General features: G+C 37.9%; 1 protein-coding gene across 2 annotated transcripts in view; it reads right to left on the bottom strand.

Annotated features, from left to right (window-relative positions):
* KHDRBS2 (KH RNA binding domain containing, signal transduction associated 2) overlaps positions 1-23662 on the bottom strand; it is an 831701-nt gene that overhangs the window by 475024 nt on the left and 333015 nt on the right. For both annotated transcript variants that reach the window (XM_040249230.1, XM_040249231.1), the window contains exon 3: positions 14923-15039. In XM_040249230.1, coding sequence (XP_040105164.1) covers positions 14923-15039 — 117 coding nt within the window. The remainder of the gene's footprint in view (positions 1-14922; positions 15040-23662) is intronic.

Genomic DNA, 23662 nt, shown 5'->3' with positions numbered 1-23662 from the left:
GAAATTGAGCTGCAGTATTTGCTTGTATACTTTTGAGCTTAATTCTTTGTCAGTTGCTTCATTTGTTATTATTTTCTCCCATTCTAATGGCTGTCTTTTCACCTTGCTTATAGTTTCCTTTGTTGTGCAGAAGCTTTTAGTTTTAATTAGGTCTCATTTTTTAATTTTTGCTTTTATTTACAATGTTCTGGGAGGTGGGTCATAGAGGATCCTGCTTTGATTTATGTCGGAGAGTGTTTTGCCTGTGTTTTCCTCTAGGAGTTTTATATTTTCTGGTCTTACCTTTAGATCTTTAATCCATTTTGTGTTTATCTTTGTGTATGGTGTTAGAAAGCTTTCAGTTTCATTCTTTTACAAGTGGTTGACCAGTTTTCCCAGCACTACTAGTTAAAGAGATTGTCTTTTCTCTATTGTATATTCTTGCCTCTTTTGTCAAAGATAAGTTGACCATAACTGCATGGATTTATCTTTGGGCTTTCTATTTTGTTCCATTGATCTATATTTCTGTCTTCATGCCAGTATCATACTGTCTTGATGACTGTGCCTTTGTAGTAAGCCTGAAGTCAGGCAGGTGGATTCCTCCAGTTCCATTCTTCCTTCTCAAGATTGCTTTGGCTATTCGAGGTTTTTTGTATTTCCATAAAAACTGTGAAATTATTTGTTATGGTTCTGTGAAAAATACCATTGTTAGTTTGATAGGGATTGCATTGAATCTGTAGATTGCTTTCGGTAGTGTACTCAATTTCACTATATTGATTCTTCTGACCCATGAACATGGTATATTTGTCCATCTATTAGTATCCACTTTGATTTCTTTCACCCATGTTTTATAGTTTTCTCTATATAAGTCTTTAGTTTCTTTACATAGATATATTCCTAAGTATTTTATTCTTTTCATTGCAATGGTGAATGGAATTGTTTCCTTAATATCTCTTTCTATTTTTTCATTATTAGTGTTTAGGAATGCAAGGGGTTTCTGTGTGTTGATTTTGTATCCTGCAACTTTATTCATTGATTAGCATTAGTAGTTTTCTGGTGGAGTCTTTAGGGTTTTCTATGTAGAAGATTGTGTCACCTGCAAACAGTGAGAGTTTTAGTTCTTCTTTTCCAATTTGGATTCCTTTTATTTCTTTTTCTGCTCTGATTGCTGTGGCCAAAACTTCCAAAACTATGTTGAATAGTAGTGGTGAAAGTGGGCACCATTGTCTTGTTCCTGACTTTAGGAGAAATGCTTTCAATTTTTCACCATTGTGGATAATGTTTGCTGTGGGTATGTCATAGATAGTTTTTATTATCTTGAGGTGTGTTCCTTCTATTCCTGCTCTCTGGAGAGTTTTTATCATAAATAGATGTTGAATCCTGTCAAAGGCTTTCTCTGCGTCTATTGAGATAATCATATGGCTTTTATTTTTCAATTTTTAAATGTGGTGTATTACATTGTTTTATTTGCAGATATTGAAGAATCCTTGCATCCCTGGGATAAAGCCCACTTGGTCATGATGTATGATCTTTTTAATGTGTTGTTAGATTCTGATTGCTAGAATTTTGTTAAGAATTTTTGCATCTATGATCATCAATGATTTTGGCCTGTTTTCTTTTTCTTGTGACATCTTTGTCAAGTTTTGGTATTAGGGTGATGGTGGCCTCATAGAATGAGCTTGGAAGTTTACCTGCCTCTGCAATTTTCTGGAGGAATTTGAGTAGGATAGGTGTTAGCTCTTCCCTAAATTTTTGGTATAATTCAGCTGTGAAGCCGTCTCGACCTGGGCTTTTGTTTACTGGAAGATTTCTGATTACAGTTTCAATTTCCATGCTTGTGATAGATCTGTTAAGATTTTCTATTTCTTCCTGGTTCAGTTTTGGAAAGTTGTACTTTTCTAAGAATTTGTCCTTTTTTTCCAAGTTGTCCATTTTATTGGCCTATAACTGCTGAAAGTAGTCTCATGATTCCTCGTATTTCTTTGTTGTCTGTTGTGACCTCTAGATTTTCATTTCTAATTTTATTGATTTGATTTTCCTCCCTTTGTTTTTGATGAGTCTGGCTAATGGTTTGTCAATTTTATTTATCCTTTCAAAGAACCAGCTTTTGGCTTTGTTGATTTTTTACTATGGTCTCTTTTGTTTCTTTTGCATTTATTTCTGCCCTAATTTTTTTTTTTAAATTTAATTTTTATTTTACTACAATTCTGTATTGGTTTTGCCATACATTGACATGATTCCTCCACGGGTGTACATGCGTTCCCAAACCTGAACCCCCCTCCCACCCACCTCTCCACAACATCTCTCTGGGTCATCCCCGCGTACCAGCCTCAAGCGTGCCATATCCTGCATTGGACATAGACTGGCAATTCGATTCTTACATGATATTATACATTTTTCAATGCCATTCTTCCAAATCATCCCACCCTCCCCCTCTCCTACTGAGTCCAAAAGTCCGTCATACACATCTGTGTCTTTTTTTGCTGTCCTGCATACAGGGTCATCATTGCCATCTTTCTAAATTCCATATATAAGTGTTTGTATACTGTACTGGTGTTTTTCTTTCTTTCTTCTTTTTGTTTTCTTTCTGGCTTACTTCACTCTGTATAATCGGCTCCAGTTTCATCCATCTCATCAGAACTGATTCAAATGTATTCTTTTTGACAGCTGAGTAATACTCCATTGTGTATATGTACCACTGCTTTCTTATCCATTCATCTGCTGATGGACATCTAGGTTGTTTCCATGTCCTGGCTATTATAAACAGTGCTGTGATGAACATTGGGTTACAGGTGTCTCTTTCAATCCTGGTTTCCTCAGTGTGTATGCCCAGGAGTGGGATTGCTGGGTCATAAGGCAGTTCTATTTGCAATCTTTTAAGGAACCTCCACACTGTTCTCCAGAGTGGCTGTACTAGTTTGCATTCCCACCAACAGTGTAGGAGGGTTCCCTTCTCTCCACACCCTCTCCAGAATTTATTGCTTGCATATTTCTGGATCACGGACATTCTGACTGGTGTGAAGTGGTACCTCATTGTGGTTTTGATTTGCATTTCTCTAATAATGAGTGATGTTGAGCATCTTTTCCTGTGTTTGTTAGCCATCCATATGTCTTCTTTGGAGAAATGTCTTTTTAGTTCTTTGGCCCATTTTTTGATTGGGTCGTTTATTTTTCTGGAATTGAGCTGCAGGAGTTGCTTGTATATTTTTGAGATTAGTTGTTTGTCAGTTGCTTCATTTGCTATTATTTTCTCCCATTCAGAAGGCTGTCTTTTCACTTTGCTTATATTTTCCTTTGTTGTGCAGAAGCTTTTAATTTTAATTAGGTCCCATTTGTTTATTTTTGCTTTTATTTCCAGAATTCTGGGAGGTGGATCATAAAGGATCCTGCTGTGGTTTATGTCGGAGAGTGTTTAGCCTATGTTCTCCTCTAGAAGTTTTATAGTTCCTGGTCTTACATTTAGATCTTTAATCCATTTTGAGTTTATCTTTGTGTGCGGTGTTAGAAAGTGATCTAGTTTCATTCTTTTACAAGTGGTTGACCAGTTTTCCCAGCACCACTTGTTAAAGAGATTGTCTTTACTCTATTGTATATTCTTGCCTCCTTTGTCAAAGATAAGGTGTCCATATGTGTGTGGACTTATCTCTGGGCTTTCTATTTTGTTGCATTGATCTATATTTCTGTCTTTGTGCCAATACCATACTGTCTTGATGACTGTGGCTTTGTAGTAGAGCCTGACGTCAACCAAGTTGATTCCTCCAGTTCCATTCTTCCTTCTCAGGATTGCTTTGGCTATTCGAGGTTTTTGGTATTTCCATACAAATCTTGAAATTATTTCTTCTAGGTCTATGAAAAATATCGCTGGTATTTTGATAGGGATTGCATTGAATTTGTACATTGCTTTGGGTAGTATACTCATTTTCACTATATTGATTCTTCCAATCCATGAGCATGGTATATTTCACCATAGATGGAGAAATATACCATGCCCTAATTTTTAAGATTTATTTCCTTCTACTAACCCTTTGTTCTTCCTTTCTTCCTTTTCTGGTTGCTTTAGGTGTAGAGTTAGGTTATTTATTTGACTTTGTTCTTCTTTCTTGAGGTAGGCCTGTATTGTTATGAACCTTTCCTTTAGCACTGTTTTTACAGTGTCCCCCAGGTTTTGGGTCGTTGTGTTTTCATTTTTATTCGTTTCTATGCATATTTTGTTTTGTTTTTTGATTTCTTCTGTGATTTGTTGGTTATTCAGAATCGTGTTGTTCAACCTTCATATGTTGCAATTTTTAATAGTTTTTCTCCTGTAATTGAGATCTAATCTTACTGAATTATGGTCAGAAAAGATACTTGGAATGATTTAATTTTTTAAAAATTTACTAAGGCTAGATTTATGACCCAGGATGTGATATATCTTGGAGAAGGTCCATGTGTGCTTGAGAAAAAGGTGAAATGCATTGTTTTGGGGTGAAATGTCCTATAGATATCAATTAGGTCTAACTGGTCTATTGTATCATTTAAAGTTTGTGTTTCCTTGTTACTTTTCCGTTTAGTTGATCTATCAATAGGTGTGAGTGGGGTATTAAAGTCTCCCACTATTATTATGTTGTTGTTAATTTCCCCTTTCATTTTCTTAGGATTTGTCTTACATATTGTGGTGCTCCTATGTTGGGTGCATATATATTTATAATTGTTACATCTTCTTCTTTGATTGATCCTTTGATCATTATGTAGTGTCTTTCTTTGTCTCTTTTCACAGCCTTTGTTTTAAAGTCTATTTTATCTGATATGAGTATTGCTACTCCTGCCTTTTTTTGGTCTCTATTTGCATGGAATATCTTTTTCCAGCCCTTCACTTTCAGGTGGTATGTGTCCCCTGTTTTGAAGTGGGTCTCTTGTAGGCAACATATATAAGGGTATTGTTTTTGTATCCATTCAGCCAGTCTTTGTCTTTTGGTTGGGGTATTCAATGCATTTATGTTTAAGGTAATTAATGATAAGTATGATCCAATTGCCATTTACTTTATTGTTTTGGGTTCGAGTTTATACACCCCTTTTGTGTTTCCTGTCTAGAGAAGATCCTTTAGCATTTGTTGGAGAGCTGGTTTGGTGGTGCTGAATTCTCTCAGTTTTCATTTGTCTGTAAAGGTTTTGATTTCTCCTTCATATTTGAATGAGACCCTTGCTAGGTACAGTAGTCTGGGCTATAGGTTATTTTCTTTCATCACTTTAAGTATGTCCTGCCATTCCCTCCTGGCCTGAAGACTTTCTATTGAAAAATCAGCTGTTATCCTTATGCGAATCCCTTTATGTGTTATCTGTTGTTTTTCCCTTGCTGCTTTCAATATTTGTTCTTTGTGTTTGATCTTTGTTAATTTGATTGATATGTGTCTTGGGGTGTTTCACCTTGGGTTTATCCTGTTTGGGACTCTCTGGCTTTCTTGGACTTGGGTGATTGTTTCCTTCCCCATTTTAGTGAAGTTTTCAACTATTATCTCCTCAAGGATTTTCTCATGGTCTTTCTTTTTGTCCTTTTCTTCTGAGACTCCTATGATTCGAATGATGGGGTGTTTAACATTGTCCTTGAGGCCTCTAAGATTGTCCTCATTTCTTTTAATTCGTTTTTCTTTTTTCCTCTCTGATTCATTTATTTCTACTATTCTATCTTCTACTTCACTAATCCTATTTTCTGCCTCCTGTTATTCTACTATGTGTTCCCTCCAGAGTGTTTTTTATCTCATTTATTGCATTATTCATTATATACTAACTTTTTTAAATTTCTTCTAGGTCCTTCTTAAATTTTTCTTGCATCTTCTCAATCTTTGTCTCCAGATTATTTATCTGTGATTCCATTTTGATTTCAAGATTTTGGATCATTTTCACTATCATTATTCGGAATTTTTATCAGGCAAATTCCCTATCTCTTCCTCTTTTGTTCAGTTTGGTGGGCATTTATCCTGTTCCTTTACCTGCTGGGTATTCCTCTGTCTCTTCACCCTGTTTATATTGCTGTGTTTGGGGTGGCCTTTCTGTATTCTGGCAGTTTGTGTGGTTCTCTTTATCGTGGAGTCTCCTCACTGTGGGTGGGGTTGACGGGTTGCTTGTCAAGGCTTCCTTGTTAGGGAAGCTTGCGTCGGTCTTCTGATGGGTGAAGCTGGATTTCTTCTCTCTGGAGTGCAATGAAGTGTCCAGTAATGAGTTATGAGAAGTCAATGGGTTTGGAGTAACTTTGGGCAGGCTGTATATTGAAGCTCAGAGGTGTGTTCCTGTGTTGCTGGGGAATTTGCCTGATATATTTTGCCCTGGAACTTGTTGGCCCTTGGGTGGTGCTTGGTTTCAGTGTAGGTATGGAGGCGTTTGATGAGCTCCCATCAATTAATGTTCCCTGGAGTCAGGTGTTCTCTGGTGTTCTCAGAATTTGGACTTACGCCTCCTGCTTCTGGTTTTCAGTCTTATTTTTACAGTAGCCTCAAGTCTTCTCCATCTATACAGCACCATTGACAAAACATCTAGGTTAAAGATGAAAAGTTTCTCCACAGTGAGGGACACCAGAGAGGTTCACAGAATTACATGGAGAAGAGGAGAGGGAGGAGGGAGTTAGAAGTGGCCTGAATGAGATGAAGTCGGATCAATAGAGGAGAGACCAAGCTAGCCAGTGATCACTTCCTTATGTGTGCTCCAAAGTCTGGACTGCTCAGAGATGTTCACAGAGTTATACAGAGAAGAGAAGAGGGAGGAAGGAGACAGAGGTGCCCAGGAGGATAAAGGGAGGGGGATCAAAAGGAGAGAGACAGATCCAGCCAGTAATCAGTTCCCTAAGTGTTCTCCACCGTCTGGAACCCAAAAAGAGATTCACAGATTTGGGTAGAGAAGAGAAGAGGGGAGGGAGGAGATAGAGGTAACCTGGTGGAGAAAAAGGAGAATCCAAAGGGGGAGAAAGCAGTCAAGCCCAAGTAAAAATGGTCACTGAAGATTTAGTTCTTAAAGGTACAAAATTGACAACAAATACCAAAAAAAGAAAGATTAAAAATCTAGAGTAGAGGTTGGATTTTCAAAAATACAATATTAAAGAAAAGAAAAAAAGTCACAAAAATTATATATATATATATATATAATTATATATATATATAATATATATGAAGTTTGCTTTAAAAATAGGATCCCTTTTTTTGCAAAGTAATAGCAGGTTTTAAAATGAAAATTAAAGGATTAATAGAGTATTTAAAAATTAAAAATGATAGTAAAAATATATCTAGGACTTTCTCTGGTGTTGTTGTGGGCAGTGTGGGGTCAGTTCATTTTTGGCTGGTTCCTTGATCCAGCTTATATTTTTCAAGATCTATAGGCCCCTTCCTATGTAGTCAGTACTAACTATAGGGTTTTAATCTATTGTACCTGTCACTTCCAAGACGGTTCCCTCTGCTTCAGCTTCTTCACAAGGGGGAGGTGGTGGACACTTTTTAAGGCTCACTTGTTCAGTTGCACTATGTGGAGGGAGGGATGCTGCAAACAAATAACTGGCGTGTGCTCACAGTGTCTCAGCCACACTGGGCCTGCCCCCACTCACAGTGTGTGTGCCCTCCCTGCCCATACTACTCCGGCCTGCTGGAAACCGTCTGAGGCTGGCCCTGGGCTGCATGCACCTCCCAGGTCTAAGCCGCTCAGGTTCAGGCACCTGGGTAGTGCTCAGAGGCGCAGACTCAGTTGGGCCTGCATTTTGTGCCCTCCCAGGTCCAAGTAGCTCAGGTGATGAAGTGTTTTGTGAGCGCAGTCAATGTGACTTATCGCCTCCCCTGTCCCTGCAGCTCGATTTTCTGGGTATACAACTGGCATGGCTTCTCGGGCAACATCTCTGGATGTTGACGGTCCAGAACCCCAAGAAGTCTTAGCAAAGAAACCTGCTTGCAGTTTGGTAGATAATGCCTCTCTGGGGCTGCAATTGCCCCCTTCTGGCTCTGGCTGCCTGGCACCAGAGGAGGATGGTCTGCAGACGGCTATCTCTGTTCAGTCATTTGGTCTGTGGGTGGGCCTGACGGTGTCTTAGGTTAGGGCTTTTTGCGTGGTAGCTATCCCACAGTCTGGTTTGCTAGCCCAAGTTAGTTCCTTCAGATTGCCCTCAGGGCATTCAGGCCCAGTCCTTACTCTAAGCAATGCAGCCCGTGCCTCCCTGCCCAGCCCCCGCTTGCTAGTGGTGGGTGCAGGTGTCTGCACTGCTTCTCTGCTGGGGGAGTTACTGTTGGGAACATAATCTGTGGGGTTTAATTTTTTATTTATTTTTCCTCCCGATTGTGTTGCCCTCTGTGGTTCCAAGGCTCGCCACAGACTTGGCAATGAGAGTGTTTCCTGGTGTTTGGAAACTTCTCTCTTTTTAAGACTCCCTTCCTGGGATGGAGCTCTGTCCCCACCTCTTTTGTTTCCTTTTTGTCTTTTATATTTTTTCCTACCTCCTTTTGAAGATAATGGGCTGCTTTTCTGGGTGCCTGATGTCCTTTGCTGGCATTCAGAAGTTGCTTTGTGGAATTTACTCAGTGTTTAAATGTTCTTTTGATGAATTTGTTGGGGAGAAAGTGGTCTCCACATCCTATTCCTCCACCATCTTCCCTCCAGTACTCTTGCCTGGAAAATCTCATGGACTGAGAAGCCTGGTAGGCTACAGTCCATGGGTCGCAAAGAGTCAGACACAACTGAGTGACTTCACTTCACTTCACTTCACCATTTTTCTAGATTCTATATATATGCATTAGCATACAATATTTATCTTTCTCTTTCTGACATACTTTACTCCATATAATAGGTTCTAGGTTCATCCACCTCATCAGAACTGAATCAAACATGCTCCTTTTTATGGCTGAGTAGTATTCCATTGTGTATATGTGCCACAACTTCTTTATCCATTCACCTGTCAATGGATATCTAGGTTGCTTCCATGTTCTAGCTATTGTAAATAGTGCTACAATGAATGATGGGATATACAAATGCTTTTTTCAATTTCTGTTTCCCCTGGTATATGCCTAGGAGTGGGATTGCTGGGTCATATGGTGGTTTTTTAAGGAATCTCCATACAGTTTTCCAAAGTGGCTATATCAATTTACATTCCCACCAACAGTGCAAGAGCATTCCCTTTTCTCCACGCCCTTCCCAGAACTTTTTGTTTGTAGACTTTTGGAAGATGGCCATTCTGCCTGGTGTGAGGTGATATCTAATTGTAGTTTTGATTTGCATTTCTCTAATAATGGACTTCCCTAGTGGCTCAGACAGTAAAAGTGTCTGCATACAATGCAGGAGACCCGGGTTCCATCCCTCGGTTGGGAAGATTACCCTGGAGAAGGAAATGGCAATCCACTCTAGTACTCTTGCCTGGAAAATCCCATGGACAGATGGAGGAGCTTAGTAGGCTACAGTCCACAGCGTTGCAAATAATTGGACACCACTGAGCCACTTCTCTTCACTTCACAGCATTGCAAAGAATTGGCCACCACTGAGACACTTCTCTTCACTTCACTTCAATAATGAGTGATGTTGAACATCTTTTCATGTGTTAGTTAGCCATCTGTATGTCTTCTTTAGAGAAATGTCTGTTTAGGTCTTTTCCCTACCTTTTGATTGGGTTGTTTGTTTTTCTGGCATTGAGTTGAATGAGGTGTTTGTATATTTTTTAAATCAATCCTTTGTTAGTTCTTTTATTTGCTATTATTTTCTCCCATTCTGAGGATTGTGTTTTCAGCTTTATATAGTTTCCTTTGCTGTGCAAAAGCTTTTAAGATTAATCAAGTCTCACTTGCTTAATTTTGTTTTATTTCCTTTACTCTAAGAGGTGGGTCATAGAGGTTCTTATTTTGATTTATGTCATCGAGTGTTCTGCCTATGTTTTACTCTCAGAGTTTTATAGTTTCTGGTCTTACATTTAGGTCTTTAACCCATTTTGAGTTTACCTTTGTGTATGGTGTTAGGAAGACTTCTAATTTCATTCTTTTACATGTAGCTGTCCAGTTTTCCCAGCACCATTTATTGAAGAGGATGTCTTTGCCCCATTGTATATTCTTGCCTCCTTCATCAAAAATGAGGTACCCATAGGTGCATGGGTTTATTTCTAAGTTTTATATTTTGTTCCATTGGTTTATATTTCTGTTTTTGTGCCAGTACCATACTGTCTTGATGACTGTAGCTTTGTAGTATAATCTGAAGTCAGAAAGATTGATTCCTCCAGCTCCATTCTTCTTTCTCAAGACTGCTTTGGCTATTCAGGTGTTTCCATATGAATTGTGAAATGTTTCGTTCTATTTCTGTGAAAAATGCCATTGGTAATTTGATGGGGTAGCATTGAATCTGTAGGTTGCATTTGGCAGTACATTCATTTTCACATTATTGATTCTTCCTACCTAGGAATATGGACTATCTCTCCATCTGGAGTGGTTTGCCATGCCTTTCTCCAGGGGATCTCCCCAACTCAAAGATTCAACCTGCATCTCTTACATCTCCTACACTGGCAGGCAAGTTCTTTACCACTAGTGCCACCTGGGAAGGTCAAAATGGAAATAAGCATGGTTATAAACAAAGATAGGGATATGGCTGCCAGGATAGTTACAGATAAAGACATGAATTCACCTTCAGAGCCATCGCTTGCATTCTCTCATCTCTGATTTTCCTTGTGTTGGTCCCTTCTCTATGTCCAGTGTGACACTTGATCATCATACCAAACTACTACTACCAGCATTAATATATCTCCCTTCCTCTGTTTTATTTTAATCCATAACATTTTCAGATAAGTTTTAATCATTTGCTAGAAAAATAAAATTACATAAATTATTCCTTTCTGTTCAGGTCATGTAGCAGAGACAAAATTAGTAACATAGCAATTAAAAATTTACCAAGCATTTATTTTTATTTTAATCAAGTGTTTACCAAGGTAAGTTTTTTTCACATCTACATGTGTGGTTTTATTTCAGCTGTGTTGTCTTTGGTAGTTAAGGTCTTATCTAGAGTCTAACAAGCATATTTTATACTACTATATATTATTATTGATATTGTTGCTATTAAATGTTTCCATTTTCTTTCATTTTTAAAAAGAAACAATGAAAATACTCATGGAAACATGATGGATCATCCAAAATGTAATCAATATAGAAACAGGATTCTAAGTAACAGGTAAATTAGAGAAGGAAATGGCAATCCACTTCAGTATTCTTGCCTGGAAAATCCCCATGGGCAGAGAAGCCTGGTGGGCTACAGTCTATAGGGTTGCAAGAGTCAGACATAACTGAGTGACTAAGCACACAGCACAATAATAGTAAACTAAAGCTAACAGAAAGTTAATAGAATCAATTTTATTACTTGCTAGATTTTTCTAATAATTATGTTGGTAGCTAAACATGTTCACAGGAAAAATAGAATCCTATATAAAACTATATAAATAAGAAAAATGTCCAAATATGTGGAAATTAAAAAAAACAAACAAACACTTATTTGTTTTATAAACTATGAAGTGACTACATGGTGACTATGGGTGTGCAAACCTAACTAAGACATTTCTCTGGTCCATGAAAATTAACAGTGTAATGAGTGAAACAGAAAATTTCAGTAAAATATGTTTTATGGTTAACTAAGCCTATCACAGGGGTTAGGAAATTTCTGTGTGATCTAAATTTTAAAGACTATGTGAGAGTATAAAAACATACAAAATGAACTTTCTATTATATGACTTTGAGATATTTGGTAAACATATAACAAACAATTTAAAAATATATGAAAGAACAAATATAGATAATTATGTGTCAATTTATCCACATATACATAGAAAATCTAAATATGCTTACAGCAGAAGACAAAAGCTATCTCATAAATAGCTTTATTATTTCTTCTAAATATACTCTGATTAACTAGAAGCAGTACCTTTGGCCAAAAAGTCATCTAATGAAATTATACACAGTAGAAGTAACTAAAATTTACTCAAAATTTAATACTAGCAAGTAGCATCCTTTTGCAAATTACAGAACTAATTATTTTTTTAAGTACCCATATAGCATGTGTGGATCACAATGAACTGTGGAAAATATTAAAAAGATGGGAATACCAGACCACCTGACATGCCTCTTGAGAATCCTATATGCAGGTCAGGAAGCAACAGTGAGAACTCGACATGGAACAACAGACTGGTTCCAAATAGGAAAAGGAGTATACCAAGGCTGTATATTGTCACTCTGCTTATAACTTCTATGCAGAGTACATCATGAGAAACGCTGGGCTGGAAGAAGCACAAGCTGGAATCAAGATTGTCGGGAGAAATATCAATAACCTCAGATATGCAGATGAAACCACCCTTATGGCAGAAAGTGAAGAGGAACTAAAAATCATCTTGCTGAATGTGAAAGTGGAGAGTGAAAACGGCTTAAAGCTCAACATTCAGAATACAAACATCATGGCATCTGGTCCCATCACTTCATGGGAAATAGATGGGAAAACAGTGTCAGACTTTATTTTTTGGGGATCCAAAATCACTGCAGATGGTGACTGCAGCTATGAAATTAAAAGACGCTTACTCTTTGGAAGAAAACTTATGACCAACGAAGATAACATATTGAAAAGCAGAGACATTACTTTGCCAACAAAGGTCTATCTAGTCAAGGCTATGGTTTTTCCAGTGGTCATGTATGGATGTGAGAGTTGGACTGTGAAGAAAGCTGAGCACTGAAGAATTGATGCTTTTGAACTGTGGTGTTGGAGAAGACACTTGAGAGTCTCTTGGACTGGAAGGAAATTCAACTAGTCCATTCAGAAGAAGATCAGCCCTGGGTGTTCTTTGGAAGGAATGATGCTAAAGCTGAAACTCCAGTACTTTGGTCACCTCAAGCAAAGAGTTGACTCATTGGAAAAGACTCTGATGCTGAGAGGGATTGGGGGCAGGAGGAGAAGAGGATGACAAAGGATGAGATGGCTGGATGGCATCACTGACTCAATGGACGTGAGTTTGAGTGAACTCTGGGAGTTGGTGATGGACAGGGAGGACTGGCGTGCTGTGATTAATGGGGTCACAAAGAGTCAGACATGATTGAGCGAGTGAATTGAACTGAACTGATGCAGATGACACCACCCTTATGGCAGAAAGTGAAGAGGAACTAAAAAGCCTCTTGATGGAAGTGAAAGAGGAGATTGAAAACATTGGCTTAAACCTCAACATTTAGAAAATGAAGATCATGGCATCTGGTCCCATCACTTCATGGGAAATAGATGGGGAAACAGTGGAAACAGTGTCAGACTTTTTTTTTTTTGGGGGGGGGGCTCCAAAATCACTGCAGATGGTGATGGCAGCCATGAAATTAAGACATTTACTCCTTGGAAGAAAAGTTATGACCAACCTAGATAGCATTGAAAAGCAGAGAAATTACTTTACCAACAAAGGTCTGTCTAGTCAAAGCTATGGTTTTCCCTGTGGTCATGTATGGATGTGAGAGTTGGACTGTGTGAAGGCTGCGCACTGAAGAGTTAATGCTTTTGAACTGTGGTGTTGGAGAAGACTCTTGAGAGTCCATTGGAGTGCAAGGAGTTCCAACCAGTCTATTCTAAAGGAGATCAGCCCTGGGTGTTCTTTGGAAGGACTGATGCTGAAGCTGAAACTCCAGTACTTTGGCCATCTCATGTGAAGAACTGACTCATTGGAAAAGACTCTGATGCTGGGAGGGATTGGGGGCAGGAGGAGAAGGGGACAACAGAGGATGAGATGGTTGGATGGCATCACCGACTCGATGGACGTGAGTTTGAGTGAACTCCGGGAGATGGTGATGGACAGGGAGGCCTGGCGTGCTGCGATTCATGGGGTTGCAAAGAGGTGGACACGACTGTGAGACTGAACTGAACTGATAGCATGTCTTGGTCAAACACCATACATAGCCTTGTTACAATAAAGATCAAACATGCATGGTACATTCACAAATTCAGTAACATTTCTTACTATGAATTACTCCCTTTAATATTTCATCCTAATAGTTGACCAACTCCTATACTATCTCTAAGCAATTTTTATAGTCATTAAAATTTATGATTATTTTATTTTCCCTGGTAACATATCAAATTAGAAAAAGTATGGCCAGGTCAAATGATACTACCATAAAACATTCACCCTTTCTCAATTAATTTTAAGAGATACTTTATGAATAAATCTCTATAAATAGTTATTTCAAGAAAACAAAAAAATTCAAAAGCAGAGGATGTTTCCCAGTTATATAATGGGGAAATGATATAGTTCAAACACAATGTAAATCATTTTAAATATCCAAGTTGATATATTTATTAGCTTATTTGTCTTTGAGGATCATTTGAGTCATTTAATATCACTGACACATCAGAAAAAAAGTGGAACTCTCATGAGTGTATGTGTGTGTGCAAGTAGTTTAGTTGTGTCCAATTCTTTCAACCCTGTGGACTGTAGCCTGACAGGCTCCTGTATTCATGGGATTCTCCAGGCAAGAATACTGGAGTGGGTTGCCATTTTCTTCTCCAAAACTCTCTTAGATTTGCAGATAAGTATTTGAAATTGCTTCTGGTAAGAGGATCAGAGTGAAGTGGAGTGGAAAGATAAAATGAGGGAATGATACATGGGATGGGAACAGAAGATACAACTGAAGAAAGAAAAAGGATTCAGTCAGGAAATTAAAGAAAAAGAGCACACATATACAGAAACATCCTACAGAGGACACAAAAGAAATGAACAGATTTGATAGCCACCTAAACAAAGGACTAAAAAGGAATAAAATACAAAATTACATGCTTTGGGAGAAAAAGACCAGTAGCTTACTTCTATGAATAAAGAAGATATCAGAAGGTGCACAGTAGTCTTAAAAGGGTAAAGATAATGGGAGCTAATTGAAGGACAGCTCAGATGTGCTTGTGAACATGGCCACTCTGTTACAGCTGATTCCCTGTGAATCTTTAGTACACATTCAAAGTTCATACCTTTGCTTTATCTCTCATTGATCCTTTGCCCAGGATAGACATTTTAGCACCTGTTTCTTCCTGTAGCCTCTTCAAGGAGTTTCCTCTTGGCCCGAGCAATTTGCCCACAAAATTGAACTAGGAAACAAAATCATTAGAACATCTGTATTAAGTAGAGAAAAGTAATGATTTAAACCATGCAAAACTTATGGGTTATGGTTTTTCGAACTTTACCATGGAGAACAGAGTTATGCCTCTCACACACCCAAACACACACACACAGACATGCACACACAAAGGAAAGCACCCCAGACCTATGAGCTCAGATACACTTTTAAAGAGATGCTTCTTCCTAAAGAAATGTTAAAGTCAGTAATCTTTTGAAAATATAATTTACTCATATAATCACATAAATTATTTAAAAAGAAATTAGGGAGAAGTACTATGGTTTATAAAATTTCTAAAGGGTTTTTCTCTAATCAGATTATTGAAATAAAGAAAAATTTTAACATGCCTGTGCACATTCAAAAATGCAAAAAAAAATTATTTTAAATTAAAATTTAACATTCATGTTTGGCAAGCATTGTCTATGCCTGTAAGAGTCCATTTTAAATTTCATGATTGCCAATAAAGAGATTTAACTGTTCTTCAATCTTACCTTCATTGTGTTAAAGAGTTGTTCTAAAGATCAGCAAATAAGAGATGTGAATGCATACAAAAGGGTTTTACATGCTAGAAAGAGCATACATACAAAACAGTTTGCTTACATGCAAAATTCTAGGGCTAGGGGCATATATAACAGGTTTATTAAGCATGATATAAACAAGGGAAATAAAGGCAGTTATCAGCATTTGTTGCCAGCTACTAAATGAATATCACTACATGAAATGACTGAGGTAATTACTCATTAATTAAAAAAAAAAGGATTAGAATGCATTAAAGACTATGTTGGGCATGTGAAACAGAAATAAACAAAATTAAGCAGCTGTCTTCTATATCAGAGTTATTATATATTTTAAAATACCTAGAGTAAGAAATAAACCACACTTAATGGTGAAAAACTAAATACTTTCCCCATAAATACAGCATAAAGTCAAGATGCCTGTTCTTACCACACTTTTTCAGTGCTGCACTGGAGTGTGGATATCTACAGGAAAGTAAGATAAATGGAACAGAATAACGATCAAAAAGACCACATTTAGATCAATTGATTCTCAAAAAAGTGCCAGAGCAGTAACATTTGAAAAGTAAAATCTTTTTAACAAATGGTGCTGGAACAACTGGATATTTGTATGCAAAAACAAGGACCAAAAAAATACTTTTACTTCTAACACATATTAAAGCAACGTGAAGTTGCTCAGTCGTGTCTGACTCTTTGTGACCCTATGGACTGTATAGCTCACCAAGCTCCTGCATTCATGGGATTTTTCCAGGCAAGAATACTAGAGTGGGTTGCCATTTCCTTTTCCTGGGTCTCCAAAATTTCAGGCAGACTCTTTACCATCTGAGCCACCAAGGAATCCCTGGGCTAGAAAGACCCCCTGGAGGAGGGCATGGCAACCCACTCCAGTATTCTTGCCTGGAGAATCCCCATGGACAGAGAGCCTGGGAGGTCTACAATCTATGGGGTCACAAAGAGTTGGACATGACTGAGCAACTTTCACAACACACATTAAGGCAACTCCTATTTTAAGGTCTACCATAGGCCTAAGTTAAGAAAGGAAGAGAAGTGAGGGACCAAGGAGAAGAGGAAAAATTTACCCATCTGAATGAAGAGTTCCAAAGAATAGCAAGGATAGATAGAAAGTCTTCTTAACTGAAAAAAAAAAAAAAAAAAAAAAAAAAAACAAAGAAAGAGAGGAAAATAATAGAATGGGAAAGACTAGAGATCCCTTCAAGAAAATTAGAGATACCGAGGAAATATTTCAGAAATGGTAAGAACCTAACATAAACAGAAGAGATTAAGAAGTAGTGGCAAGAATACACAGAACTGTACCAAAACAGGCTTAATGACTCAGACAACTGTGGAGGAGCTGGAAGGCTTTGAGCAAATACTGAAAATGTATTTGCTCCACTCTTAATGAAGGTTGGAAGCTGGAACGAGCATAACAAAAGGTTATGAGCATTCACCGAATGCCTGACGCTGGGAACGGAGGGTTATATGCCCGGCCTTGAGGCATTTGAAGGCTTCCTTCTGACCACCTGTTTCTGAAAGCAAGGACTGTTGTTTCATGATAAGACTCCCTTTAGAGTTTCACCAAAGCTATGTTATGGCTTGGGTGGTGGGAACTGTATTTCATGCTTAAATGCTTTGATGTTTATCTAAAATGGCTACGTGCAAGTCTGTCTTATGCTCTATTCCCTGAAAATTATAAAACTACACAATTGTATAATAAACTTTGTCAGTCCACTAGAGGCTGTCTCTGAGTGTCCTTTTCAGAGTGTGGTTCTCCGAGCCTTAGAGATAACAATGATAGTGTGATCACTTCTCTAGAACCAGACATCCTGGAGTGTGAAGTCAAGGCGAGCTTAGGAAGCATTACTATGAACAAAGCTAGAGGAGGCTATAGAATTCCAGCTGAGCTATTTCAAATCCTAAAAAATGATGCTGTTTCAGTGTTGCACTCAAGATGCCAGCCAATTTGGAAAACTCAGCAGTGGCCACAGGACTGGAAAACATGTTTTCATTCCAATTCCAAAGACAGTCAATACCAAAGAATGTTCCAACTACTGTAAAACTGTGTTCATTTCACGTGCTAGCAAGGTAATACTAAAAATCCTTCAAGCTGAGATTCCCTGATAGTTCAGCTGGCAAAGAATGCACCTGCAATGCAGGAGACCCAGTTTGATCCCCAGGTCAGGAAGATCCCCTGAAAAGGAAATGGCAACCTGCTCCAGTATTCTCACCTGGAAAATCCCATGGACAGAGGAGCCGGGTAGACTACAATCCTTGAGGTCCCAAAGAGTCAGACACAACTGAGCAACTAACCACTAATGAATGAGGCACCAACAGTAGGTGAACTGAGAACTTGCAGACGTACAAGCTGGATTTAGAAAAGGCAGAAAAAGTAGAGATCAAATTGACAATATCCACTGGATCATAGAAAAAGCAAGGGAATTCCAGAAAAAAAAAATCTACCTGTTTCATTGACTACTCTAAAGACTTTGACTGTGTGGATCACAACAAACTATGGAAAATTCTTGAAGAGATGGGAATACCAGACCACCTGACCTGCCTCTTGAGAAATCTATATGCAGGTCAGGAAGCAATAGTTAGAAATGGACATGGAACAATGGACTGGTTCCAAATTGGGAAAGGAGTATGTCAAGGCTATATATTGTCACCTTGCTTATATAAATTCTATGCAGAATATATCATGTGAAATGCCAGGATGGATGAAGCTCAAGCTGGAATCAAGATTGCCAGGAGAAATTTCAATAACCTCAGATATTCAAATGACACCACCCTTTTGGCAGAAAGTGAAGAGGAACTGAAGAGATTCTGGATAAAGTGAAAGAGGAGAGTGAAAAAGCTGGTTTAAAACACAACATTCAAAACACTAAGATCATGGCATCCAGTCCCATCACTTCACGGCAAATAGATGGAGAAACAATGGAAACAGTAATAGACTTTGTTTTCTTGTGCTCCAAAATCACTGCAGATGATGAGTGCAGCCATGAAATCAAAAGATGGTTGTTTCTTGAAAGAAAAACTATGACAAACCTATACAGCATATTTAAAACTTTACCAAATAAGGTCTGTATAATCAAAGCTATCATTTTTCCAGTAGCCATGTATGGACGTGGGAGTTGGACTATAAAGAGGGCTGAGCACTGAAGAATTTATTTTTTCAAATGTGGTGCTGGAGAAGACTCTTGAGAGTCCTTTAGACAACAAAGAGGTCAGACCAGTCAACCCTAAAGAAGTTAACCCTGAGTATTAATTGGAAGGACTGATGCTGAAGTTGAAGCTCCAATGCTTTGGACACCTTATGTGAAGAGCTGACTCATTGAAAAAGCCCCTGATTGAGGGGAGGAGTAAGGGGCAACAGATGGTAAGATGGTTGGATGGTATCATTGACTCAATGAATATGAGTTTGAGCAAACTCTGGGAGACGGTGAAGGACTCGGAAGCCTGGAGTGCTGCAGTCCATGGGGTCACAAAGAGTTGGACAAGACTGAGTGACTGAACAACAACAATAGATCTAAACACAAACACACAAAAATAAATTAGCATACAAGAAGGCCTTTGCAAATTTAAGCTGGGAAAATTTACTAGCAAGCAAAGAGTATTCATTGAAATATTCAATGATCCAACAACCATTAAGAAGTTAAATCTGCAAGCCACAGCCTGGGAGAAAATACTTCCCATGAATATATGTGAATAATGACTAGAATCTAGAATCTATGAGAAAACTCCATCAAGTCAATAATTAAACACACACACAGCACACACACACACACACACACACACACACACACGTTGCTAAAACTGAAAAAAAAAAAACACAAATATTGATGGTGATGTGGAATTGCTAGAGCAATTATTATTTCTAATTTAAAATGATACAGTTACTTTGTGAAGAAGATTGGAAGTTATTTATGAATTTAAACACAGATCCACTACAGCCCAGTAATTCTATTCATAAGTATTTATCTAAGAGTAATAAAAGCATGTATTCCCAAACTGTCTTGCATAAGTACATTGAGACATTTTATTCATGATCACCATTAAACTGGAAATAAAGCACTGCCCATGCAAAGTGGAGAGATAAAGTTTATCCACAAAAAGAAAGGAACTAGTCACTGATTGATACAGCAGTATGAAATATCGCACAGACATTATATTGAGTGGAAGCATCTGATACAAAAGAGTATATCACGTTAGATTCTCCACTAATACACAATTCTATAGGCACAAATAATACATGGTGTTAAAATTCATGAGTGGTTGCCTGTTGAGAATGTAAGGCTGAGGCTGAACTGTCTAGAAAGTAAGTGCATGAAGAAACATCCAGGGTGATGGTATTATTATTTATTTTGTTGAAAGTATAAGCATATTCCTGTCAAAACTCACCAAGATGCACACTAAGACCTGTGCACTTTAATGTATGTAATGTCAGTTGCTCCGTGTCTGAATCCTTGCGCCCCATGGACTATAGCCCACAAAACTCCTTTGTCCATGGGATTCTCCAGGCAAGAATACTGTATTGGGTTGCCATACCCTTCCCCAGGGGATCTTCCCAACCTAGGGATCAAACCTGGGTGTCCTGCATTGCAGGCAGATTCTTTACCATCTGAACTACCAGGGAAGCACTTACTGTATGTAAAAACACTTCAGTCAAGAATGTGGGGAAACTAGAAAGCAGAAACTCCATATAAATATTTAAAAATAAATATCATGATAAAATTCCCACTAAAAATACTAGTCCCAGGCAGTTGTATAAAGACATCTCAATAGACTCTTAAAAAATAGATCCTTTTAATCTGTGCAGAAAGTGAGGAAATTATTCCAGAGAACATGAATAGTGGTTAACATATTTACTGGACCCAGGTAAATAGACTAAATAGACTCCTTACCCTTCCTCTGTCCTTATAATGTATGTTCTGCCCACTGTTCACACACATGCAGCCACACGCATGCAGCTTTGAGAGAGCTCTGCATCGCTGAGACCATCTCGACTGTGTCAGTGACTGAACCCAGTTAAACTCTTAAGATTCTGGTGGGCATCTTTCCAATGCCCAAGACAAGCCTCATATGTAACTTGCTTTACACTGGAAAAGGAAATGGCAACCCACTCCAGTATTCTTGTCTGGGAAATCACACAGACAGAGGAGCCTGGCAGGCTACACTTTGTGTACTTGCAAAAGAGTTGGGCATGACTTAGTGACTAAACAACAAAAACAAATTGCCTATTAAACCAGCAGACTATCAGTCTGGTGTGATCTGGTTCTTTCTTCAGACTTTCTTTGCCCTTGTTTACAGGGACTAGATTTGAATTTTACCCAGGGATCCCCCCAGACTACAAACCAACAGCAGACTATTTCAGAGAAATAAAAGGGAAAATAACCCCCAACTCACTTAGCAGGCTAATGTAATCTTAGAGGGGGGTTCCCTGGTGGCTCAGATGGTAAAGAATCTGCCTGCAATGCTGGAGACCTGGGTTTGGTCCCTTGGGGGAAGGCATGGCTGCCCACTCCAGTATTCTTGCCTGGAGAATCCTCATGGACAGAGGACGCTGGTGGGCTACAATCCATGGGGTTGCAAAGAGTCGGTCACAAATGATCGAGTAAGCACAGCACATAACCTTAATAGCTAGACCAAATCAGAGAAGAAAAGTTGGAGTCTAAATCTACTCATGAAACAATCTATTCCACAAAATAGTAACTTAACCAAGGCCTGTTTTATATATTAAAAGTGCATGATGATGAGTTCTGCTTATCAGAGATATATAGGTAATTTAAAATTTATAATATCTATTGTAATTCACCTATTAGCAATGGAGGAAAAAAGTTAACATCCTATTTGAACAGAAAAAAATAATTTGACATAATTAAAATTGAATCATTATAATCTCACATCTGAAACATGAGAAACTCCCTTACCCAGATAAAATGTCTCTACTCAAAAACAGTAAGAATAGTATAAGTGTTTTAAATGTCAGAAAGCAAGAAAGAAAAAATCATATAGTTTATATAAATATATATATATGAGCTTAAAATAATTTCATAAACAATTATTAGAATTAGTAAAAAAGATTAGCAAGGTGTTTTATAAAAGATCAGTATGAAAATCAATTGCATTGTGTATACCAGCAACATATAACTAGTAAATGTTTTTCTTTAAAAAAAGATGCCATTTAAAACAGCAGTCAAAGCATTCTTCTAAGAATAAATTTAATTATGTGATAAAAACCTTTACAAAGAATTTATAAGATACATTAATAAAACCATCAATTGGATATCAATAAATTGGCTACAGTTCATAGGCTAGAAAAGAGTTGGAGGTGACTGAAGTGACTTTACCTGCAAACACAAATTGGAAGCTGATCACATTCATGAAGAGGGAATCTCAATGTTGTAGAGATTTCTAGTATTTTCAATTCTTGTGTAGATCTAACAGAAATCTAGTTATAATCACAATTAGATTTGAATCAATTTACCAACTGGTTCGAAAAATGTATAAAAAGATGAAAGTCTAAGAATTGTCAAAACCCTCAAATGCAGATGAATAAATTGAGGGTTATACCTATCACATATGTATTAACTATAATAGAGTGATACCTGTAATCCTGGGACACAGAGAACAAAGAAATGGAATTCAGAATCAGATCCCTGGTTACATTTAAATAGTATATGATACAGGGGGCATTACTAAGGCAGGGTTCAGTTCAGTTCAGTCACTCAGTCGTGTCCGACTCTGCGACTCCGTGAATAGCAGCACGCCAGGCCTCCCTGTCCATCACCACCTCCCGGAGTTCACTCAGACTCACACCCATCGAGTCGGTGATGCCATCCAGCCATCTCATCCTCTGTCGTCCCCTTTTCCTCCTGCCCCCAATCCCTCCCAGGATCAGTCTTTTCCAATGAATCAACTCTTGGCATGAGGTGGCCAAAGTATTGCAGTTTCAGCTTCAGCATAATTCCTTCCAAAGAAATCCCAGGGCTGATTTCCTTCAGAATGGACTGGTTGGATCTCCTTGCAGTCCAAGGGAGTCTCAAGAGTCTTTTCCAACACCACAGTTCAAAAGCATCAATTCTTCGGCACTCAGATTTCTTTACAGTCCAACTCTCACATCCATACTTGACTACTGGAAAAACCATAGCCTTGACTAGATGGACCTTTGTTGGCAAAATAATGTCTCTGCTTTTGAATATGCTATCTAGATTGGTCATAACTTTTCTTCCAAGGAGTAAGTGTCTTTTAATTTCATGGCTGCAATCACCATCTGCAGTGATTTTGGAGCCCCCCAAAAAATAAAGTCTGACACTTAGGCAGGTTTATTCCTATGTATTGCATTCCTTTTGATGCCATGGTAAATGAAATTGTTTCCTTAATTTCTCTAATATTTATTAGTGTATAGAAATGCAAAGTTTTCTATATATAAACTATATTCTGCAATTTTACCAAATTCATTTATGAGTGCTAGCAGTTTTCTGGTGACATCTTTAGAATTTTATATTTATAGTATCATGTTATCTGCAAACAGTGACCAATTTACTTCTTCCTTTCCAATTTGTATTCTTTCTATTTCTTTTACTTCTCTGATTGCTGTGTCTAGGACTTCCAGGTATGTTGAAAAAAAGTGATGAGAGTGGGCATCCTTACCTTATTCCTGATCTTATAGTGAATGGTTTTAGCACTTCACCATTAAATATGATGTTATTAACAGTGAGTCTGTCATAGATAGACTTTATTATATTGATATATGTTCCCTCTATGCCTATTTCCTGGAGAGGTTTTTTTTTTTTTTAATCATAAATGGATGTTGAATTATAACAGAACTTTTGTTCCTGCATTTCTTGATATCATCATATGATTTTTATTCTTCAGTTTGTTTATGTGATATATTACAGTGATTCATTTGCAGATTTTTGCATTTCTGGAATAAATCCCACTTGATCAGAGTGTATGATTCTTTAGTGTATTGTTGGATTTGGTTTCTCATATTTTGTTGAGGATTTTTATGTTCATCAGTGATTGTTCTTGTTTAGTCACTAAGTTGTGTGTGACTCTTTCATAACCCTGTGGACTGTGGCC

The sequence above is a fragment of the Oryx dammah genome, unplaced genomic scaffold, assembly GCF_014754425.2.
Source record: "Oryx dammah isolate SB20612 unplaced genomic scaffold, SCBI_Odam_1.1 HiC_scaffold_11, whole genome shotgun sequence".
In the NCBI taxonomy this organism is placed as follows: domain Eukaryota; kingdom Metazoa; phylum Chordata; class Mammalia; order Artiodactyla; family Bovidae; genus Oryx; species Oryx dammah.
The sequence above is the reverse complement of the archived record's forward strand: the minus strand, read 5'-3'. Positions and strand labels throughout refer to the sequence as shown.